Source organism: Drosophila mojavensis, unplaced genomic scaffold (assembly GCF_018153725.1).
Source record: "Drosophila mojavensis isolate 15081-1352.22 unplaced genomic scaffold, ASM1815372v1 contig_231, whole genome shotgun sequence".
NCBI classification, from domain to species: domain Eukaryota; kingdom Metazoa; phylum Arthropoda; class Insecta; order Diptera; family Drosophilidae; genus Drosophila; species Drosophila mojavensis.
This window is the reverse complement of record NW_025318772.1, coordinates 5,923,250-5,931,526: the sequence shown is the minus strand read 5'-3', so window position 1 is coordinate 5,931,526 and position 8,277 is coordinate 5,923,250. Positions and strand designations below refer to the sequence as shown.

At 40.2% G+C, this 8,277-nt stretch overlaps 2 protein-coding genes across 2 annotated transcripts; one reads left to right on the top strand and one right to left on the bottom strand.

Annotated features, from left to right (window-relative positions):
- Positions 1 to 205: 205 nt before the first annotated feature.
- Positions 206 to 1,720, bottom strand: LOC6575102. The gene is made up of 2 exons (XM_032733104.2): positions 1,615 to 1,720; positions 206 to 784 (listed from the first exon to the last, which is right to left on the bottom strand). Exons 1-2 carry the CDS (start codon positions 1,622 to 1,624, stop codon positions 315 to 317), a joined length of 480 nt encoding a protein of 159 aa, XP_032588995.1. The 5' UTR covers positions 1,625 to 1,720; the 3' UTR covers positions 206 to 314.
- Positions 1,721 to 3,501: 1,781 nt separating this feature from the next.
- LOC6575101 lies at positions 3,502 to 4,408 on the top strand. Its single transcript, XM_002001083.4, has one exon. It carries the CDS (start codon positions 3,727 to 3,729, stop codon positions 4,270 to 4,272), a length of 546 nt encoding a protein of 181 aa, XP_002001119.2. The 5' UTR covers positions 3,502 to 3,726; the 3' UTR covers positions 4,273 to 4,408.
- The last annotated feature ends 3,869 nt before the right edge of the window (positions 4,409 to 8,277 follow it).

The window sequence follows — 8,277 nt, the reverse complement described above, 5'->3', positions numbered from 1 at the left end:
CTTGCAAAAAGCTTTCATTTTAACCTCCTGCATTGTGGTCTGGTGTCCATGTAATTTAGCTCTTGCCCGGAAATTTCATTTTCTATTGTTTTTCTTGTTTGGTCAGTTAGCTGCTGCCGTTATCGAGCTACGTTAATTGATCCGCTGTATCTTATCAGTAGTATGGTTAATTATTTTGTAATCAACTTAAAATTAATAATCTCCATTCAAGTTAGTAATATTTAATCACGATAAGGTCGCTTTCAAGAAAAAATAGAATGGCTATACAATTAAAAATGCTCGGCGAACAGCATGGATCGCCGTCCGATAACCTTTTATTGGGCGGGGCAGCCGCGCACCGAACGATATGTCTGCCAATCGAAGCAGCCCAGGTAACCATCCTGCTTAATGAACACCTGGTCCTCCGGGCATGTCAGCTCCACGGGCGCGGCACCTTCTTCGCGGCAGAGCCAGAAATTGGTTAGAACTTCGCTGACCTGCGGTTGCAGCAAATTGTTTCCCGTGCAGGGGCCGACAGTCACATCCAGGTTGACACAGGCGGGATTCATTAGCTTTGCGGGCAAGCAGCCAGAATCCGTGGCATTCTTCACAAAGTAATAGCCCTCTTCGCATTCCGATAATATCGGCACATTGTCAAAGCAGAAGTAGAATTTGCGTATATCTTCATCGCCCCACATCTCGTCCTCAAATAGGCAGGTGGCCGGCACAGTCGTTGTGGAGACCTCGTCCAGGTACAAGCTGGCAGCGCAGCTGAGCGCCAAGAGGCCAAGGAATATTGATATAACTGTGAAGAGTTTATTATTGTCAAAATATTAGTTTGTAACTGGCATATGTAGAAGTTGACTAAGTTAAGAACTTAGCTTAAAACAAACAGATTTTTTAACATAAGAATAAGAACTGTATTAATGGAGTTGGGATAGATTTGTATCTGAGGTCTCGATAATTCGATATGGCAAGGCGACCAGTTTTTTTTTTTTTTTTTTTTTTTTTTTATACAGAAATTCGAGTTATAGGAATTATCGAGAACGATTTTTTTTTCAAGGGGATTGAATTTTTTTTTGTTTATTGCGTATTTCGATTTAGCTGGGTACAAATTATGTAGACGCAACTGTATTTACATATCTTAACTACAAATATATAAAATTCTTTGGTTATTTGCTAACAGCGAAGTTTCCGTTGAGTGATTCTTTTTTTTTTTTTTTTTTTTTTTTTTTTTGAATAATCTGATTTGTTTACATAAAAATAAGAGTTGTATCATGAACGAGGTTTTTATTTATTGTTATAAAGTTGCTTTTAAAATTTACATATTTTAACTATAAATCAATATAAGTGCTTTGGATATTTGCTAATCGACAAGTTTCAGGCGATTCTTTTTTTTTTTATATTTATTTATAAATTGTTTTTGTCATTATAAATAACGTAACTTGTGTTATCTTCACATATGAGTAAAGTCAATTAATATACATTTATATATATTATATTTAATTTTCAGTAAACTTTCATTAGGAATATGTTTTTAATTTGATTTCCCACAGTTCAATTTTTGATGCATTTGTATTCCTTCAGTTCTTAGCACTTTCGGTAACTTAAACTTTTTCTTTTTGTTAACTTCACCTTTGAGCATGTTGAGTATTGCACACTGAAAAATAGACTAAGTTTACTTGACGCTCTTGCTAGGAAATTTATAATTTCTGAAGAAACCAAAAAACAACCGAAAATGAATAAAGTAATCACGCGACTTATCTCGCACCTCAATTGATAGCAGCTCGTCAATGTCTTGTTGACAATGGTCGATTGATGCCGCACATTGCTAATACGCACCGTGGCCCGCTTATCGGAGGCACAACGAAGCAGATAGCTGTCAGTCATTTTTCAATTTTTGGTTCCGCTGAAATTATGATTATTTCACAGTTATCATTTGAAGTGCCTTGGCAAATTCCTAAATAAGAATCCGTTTGCTGCGTATTTATTGGAAAATTGTATTTCGTCAGCTGCTGCGCATGTGCTGTGGGTAAAGTTTTAATAGAATTTGAGGCCACATGGCCTATTGGAATTTATGTCGATTATGTTGTCAACTTTTGCTGCCAGAAGTTTCCCTATTTAAACTTGGTGCGCGTAAAATAGACTGCGAAAAGTGGCTGCCACAGAGCCACAGAGCCACTGAGCCGAGCCGAGCTGAGTCGAGTCGAGTCGAGTCGCGTGGAGGCTGAACTGAACTGAGCTGAACTCAACTGAGCTGAACTGAGCTGAGGCGAGCCGGCTGCCACTTCAGGAACAACGACGAGGCCGGAACGCCCGGAAAGAAGTTCAATTGACAACGTGACTCAACAACAAAGAAAACTCAGCGAAAGCAAATGGAGAACTTTTTCTTGCAGGTAATACGGCCTAGGCCGAAGACCGCATCTGGGCCCGATTGCTGGCTCGCCGCTGTGTAGAATTTAGCTGTAAGCGAAATCAATTAGAACTTTTGACAGCAGCTGCACCTGCAGAGGGCCTGCCTGCACGACGAGGCATTTCGTGTGCTTGTCATGTTGCTCTGGAGTTTGTAATTAAATTTTGTCTGATTGCCCTGCAGCAGTAATTTCCAATTTGGCTTCATTTGAAAGGCAATTAATGTTATACTATCGCATTGATAAGGCCCTTGTCACCTTTGTGTTTTTGTTTTTGCCTTTAGTTTGTATTTTTCTCTTTTTTTTTTTTTTTTTTCTTTAAATATTTAGTTCTGTTTTACTCTGCTTTCGGTAGTCGAATTTTACGTTGATTTCATTTTAGTAACTGTGAATCACGCCGTAAATTAAACATGAATTCATATTGACGCACATTGATTGGAATTTCGACTCCAAAAGACACTTATAGGAGCTACTAAATCAATTCAAGACCCCGGGCAATATGTCATTGAGTAGAATAAGCGAATCACTGTCAGTTTAGTTTTTATTTATATATTTGTATTTATATGCAAAAGCGATTATTTTCTGGCACTTCAACTCATTCCAAGAAATAAGTTAATAGCAGTAGACACAGATAAATAAGATAAGAATAATGGAGAGATAGCGTGCGCAAGAAATATTTCGGTGAGAGTATAGTTAAATTTAAAGTTTACTATTTTACGATCTCTTTTGGGTTTCAATATAGTTAGCTATAATTAGAAAATGGTAACTTTACTTACTTTAACCATCAGAAAAGGATGCATCAATTATGACACGACAATGGCTATAATATTTTGATCTGTAACAAGTACACATAAGAAAACCCATAATTAAATAACAACCTAGGACTATTTCCATTTGAAAATAATTTGAATTTTTTAATGAACTCTTTCGATAGAGCATTCAACCTACGAACTTTGAACTCTGTCTTACAGTCTAATCAGTCAATTTGGAACACAAACTGAAATATTGGGAGCGACTCAAACGAACGTCAGAGCTTCAGTCTTGACAATGTGACAATGGGAATATCAGAAGATAAAAGCAAGAGCAATGAAAATACTGCCATGAGTATAAAAATAAATGGCAATGGTTCCATATCAATCAGTCAATGTTTTTGTGCCGCACTGGAAAAACGTGCTCGTAAAGGATAGCAGCAGATCGATCACATATTCACATATTGCATTGCATTGATGAACCAAATACCACTGCTTATAGAGACGTAAAATAATAACAAAATAACTGTAATACCAGCGCATACAAAGGGAATTCGTGACAGTGTTGTGACCATAAAAAGTTGCCGATGAAATTATTTATGAGGAATGTATTGAATACCGAGAAACGAGTGAGGCTGCATCACAGATATGCCATGCCGATGATGATGACGATGATTATGATGGCGATGTTGCGGGTTGCAGACGCATCCGCTGAGGCCACGAATGCAACATGCAAACATGCCACGAACATGTGGGGCGATCCGAATCCCAACATATTCTACGTATGCTCTGTGGCGGACCAAATGCCCCTGCAGCTGCATTGCCCGCAGGGTCGGGGTTTTTTCAATGGCCACGGCCATCTGGGCTGCCTGCCCTATGACCAGTGGCCAGCCTGTCGGCCCACAGTGGAGCCAGCGTCCAGCTGCAATGGCAACGGCAGCGCGGCGCACGCAAAGGACCAGCCATGGGCCACGCTGGATCCCAATCGATTCTACATGTGTCCGGGTGTTAATGCCGCGCCTCTGCTGCTCGACTGTACATCCGGCAAAGGATTCGTGCAAACGGCGAAAACACGGGGCTGTGCGGACTGGTCGCACTGGCGCCGAGAGATGCAGTGCGAGGCTTATTACTGAACAAAAGCTGTCCCGCATCCACATCTCCCCAAAAAAAAAAAAAAAAAAAAAAAAACGAGAAGTAAAATGCGATGGCTGCACATAAAACATGATATGTATCCCCATGCAAAATAATAACCAGCACAAAAAATATCAACCAAAATGTGTTTATGTGTTTCTATATATGTATATAAATTGTGCAATTTGATTTTGGTATTTACGTATGTCATATTGATATATTGATATATTTATATTATTGTACTTTGACTGTTCTAAAATAATACGAAAAGCTGAATCGAACTACGAGTGCTGCAAATCCAAATGGAAAAGTGATGCTAACTATAAATAATTTATAAACATTTTTAGTTTTCTTTGTATTTCGATGTTTGTGTACGATTTTTGCCTGTATTCAATAATTATAATTAGAATGTGTAAGTTTTTTGATAACATCAAATATTGGCTGACGAGCAAAAAAAAATGTTGGTACACCGATATTAAATCAGCTTATTAATTTTTTGTATTTACAACGAAAATAAATAAACAAGATATTTATGAGAAATAAATAGAAATTGCTAGAAAAAATATACAATTACTTAAATTTATATTTTGTGGATTTGAAAGAAAAAATGAGTTAATATGAGATTAAAATATGAAACTTTCTTTGATTTTTATTTTTATTTTTTTTTTAACTTAAATTTAAATTTGTATTTTTTTATATTGACATAATAGTAGTAGTAGTAATAATAATATATAACATATTTGTTGTGTATTTTTATATATATATGAGCGTAGTTAGTTATAGTAATTAGCATTTAAAATTTCTCTCAGTGCAGTGGCGTATCGAATTGTTTGAAAGGAAATTGCATAAGCGAGGCTAACCAGATGAGAATAAGCCACAAAGATAGTGTGTTTGATCCATACAGGAATCTTATACTGTTTGAGTGACGGCCAAGGGAGTTAATTCCGTACGCCTGGCAAGCATATTTTTTTCCATGGTTCGTGGTCAGATAGACAGGACTTCAGTTGTGAGCAGTTGCTGGAATTGATGTGCTTCGTCATCATTTTTATATTTATGCCTTTCTGCTTGTGGGTGTGTCCGTATACCTTTCATCTGCCTGCTATTCCCTTTGACTGCTATGAGGCTGGACCGTAAAACATGGGTGCATGCACCTGCTGCCTGATGGTATAAAAAAGGAACAAGTGGAGCAGCGCGTTTAATCGGAAATTGCATTTTGCTTTGATCTCTCTCCTCACGTCAGGAAATTGCGACCAATGCGGGCGACAGGTGCGCAAGCCTCTGATCAGGCTTTAATCAATGCTCAATATGAATTTAAAATTTCATTTGCTTAACACTGATGATTGTTAATAATCAACATAACTTTCGAAAGTTCTATACTCACTCTATACTTATCAACGGGTTTCAAAACTAACAGATTTATGAACGGAATTAAAAAAAATTTATTTTCCGCATCATTGATATGCGTAATATTTCACATTTAGTGTAAATACCTGGAAATACTGAGGTACAATGAAAGGTAGCCGAGCAATTAATTAACTTAAAGCTGCACACAGATAGCTAGTAGTGGGGAGCAGGTGAGCAGCTGGGTTCGGTGGAGATTTGCGTGCCCGAAATGTGGACAAAAATGCACTGCAAACTGCAATGGATGCAAATGAAAGCTGGGGCCAGAGCTGGCTAAAATATGCGTGAAATGCAAACAAGCTGACGGAGCTAGTTGGTGGTGGTGTATCTATGTGTGTGTGTGTGTGTCTGTGTATGTGCGTGTTGGGATGTATACTGTACTATATGTGCTGTGGCATAAACCCATTTACAGGTGTTTGCCCAGAGTCAACAGGAGTCAACGCCGATGCAGGCGCAGCCAGTCGTAAAACATTTGTCACATTTACATTAAGAGCAACGCAACGCAGCGCAGCAAGGGGCTGCCGCTGCCCCACAGCATGGACTAGCATTGCAAATGCAGGTTGTTGCTGCTCTGGTGGATTGCGGCCACAGTAGTGCATATTCCTGCTGCCGGCTGTCGGCTGACGGCTGCCGGCGACCGGTTGCTATATTCATGCATCGATTCATCCCTCTCCACCCCCGCCTATTGCATGGCTATGCAATTTATTTGCGCACTGCACTTGCCAATTAATTCTTATCTCAGCAGCCATGCGGGTCGTTTTCTCGGCGACTGCATAAATCAATGTGCTCGAGGTGATAGCTCATATACATACGATTGAGGCGCTCTTCTCCATTTGTTCAGCACACACAAATCGTGACCAAGCCGGAGAAACTATGTATGTATGTACATATGTGTGTAGCCAGCTCCTTTGCCTCTTGCAAGTGTAGACTGTCGAGTCGTGCAGCTCACTCAATTTCATGGTGTCAAATGTGCACGACTGCATACACACACCCCCATGCCACACACACACACACACACACACACAGACACACACACATGCATGTAGGCACCTATTAAAGTCTTTTTTCGGCACCAGCATATTGCATTTGCTGCATTGCATCCTTTTTGGGAGCCTAGCGGCGTCTAATTGAGTTGCATTGCTCTAATGACTGGCAGCAGGGCGGATGAGTCCGCCTGGTAGTGCATGGAGCTCTAATTGAAAAGTGTTGTTCGCTAAAGCGCCAAAAGCAGTCATTGATTCGGCTCAATGAAAATAAACAGATTATCGCCAAAGCGCAAGAAGCAATTTCGCATGCATAAGCGTTGCCAGACTGGTGCTAATTTACGCAGCCGTGTGAATGACACATTCCCATTTGAGTATTATTTATAAATGTGGATCTGATAGAGATGCACAAAGTTCAAGTTAATTAATTGGAGGCGTGTGGTGCACATTTCTAGGCTGCTAAATGCAGTTAATCAAATTTTCGATCACTTAACAATAATCCTGGTCACGCCTTGTCTGCGCCCAGCGCTAATTCATATAATTAAAGGCGTCCAATTACCGCCGCGTATTTTTTGCTTTCATATTCTCTTCCGTTTAACTCTCAGGCAGCTGTCAGCAACAGCCGCACCTGAGGCCGGGGCCCGTTTCCGGGGTGTTGATTGTCAAGTGGAAGCATTGAGGTTAGGGTCTAGCACCGTTTGCCATACGCCGTACGCCGTTTGCCTTGGCACACGCAACGACATTGCTGATGCCGCTGGGAAATGTGCGCGCTCTGGTAATTAATTATGCCAGTTGAAATGACGGGGCAGAAAATGCTCGTATTTTGCATATACACGCATACATACACACACATATATATACATATATATATATATTTGTAACGGCAAAGGGCACCTATAGAAAAATGGCCGCGTTTTGCGGTGACTTGCTAGTCGGCGAACGGAAACGGAAATAAGTACAAACAGTTGGCGGCAGTGGCGCTGGCAGCGGTAAAAGAAAACTCACTCATTTGGAATTTGCCGAAATGATTTATTAGCAACGACCATTTCATTTTTCATAGCCAAGACGGCGGCCAAAATAAGAAATGCTCCTATAATTTGCTTGTTGACAAAAACGTAGCAATTCTACATGCAGCTAAATGCGTATTTCCGGCCGGACGTCAGCAGCCATTGCGTGAGACAGCGCCAGCACATCCGCCCGACTGTCGGCTTGTTATTTTATCTGCTTTGCTTTGCTCCTCTATTTTAGCCAGCTCTTCTCATTTTTTTTTTTTTTTTTTTGGCTAAAAGCTTTTGATGGCCCTGGCGTTAGCATTGTTAATCACTGCTGTCGTAAAGGATATTGCCATCCTTTGAGTTCAAGTATGAGATGTTGCTAAAGTTAGCCATTTAGCTTTTAGGAGCGAGCAGAGCCAGTCCCTGGGTGATTTTAAAAACCGCAAGGAAACAATAAATTTGCAACAATGTGAAACGGAAATGTTTGTTACGGAAATGGAGGAAGCGCAGCCAGCGACACCAGCGACTGCAGCTGCATCTGCCGGTGTTGCCCATGCGATTGTCGCACGGTGCAGCTCAAACGGGAAAAGCAATTTTCGCACACCGAAATTCGGCAATGCATTGAGCG

Bases quoted from the DNA above. Each gene is read 5' to 3' on its own strand.
- LOC6575101 (XM_002001083.4), top strand. From the start codon at position 3,727: ATGAAATTATTTATGAGGAATGTATTGAATACCGAGAAACGAGTGAGG.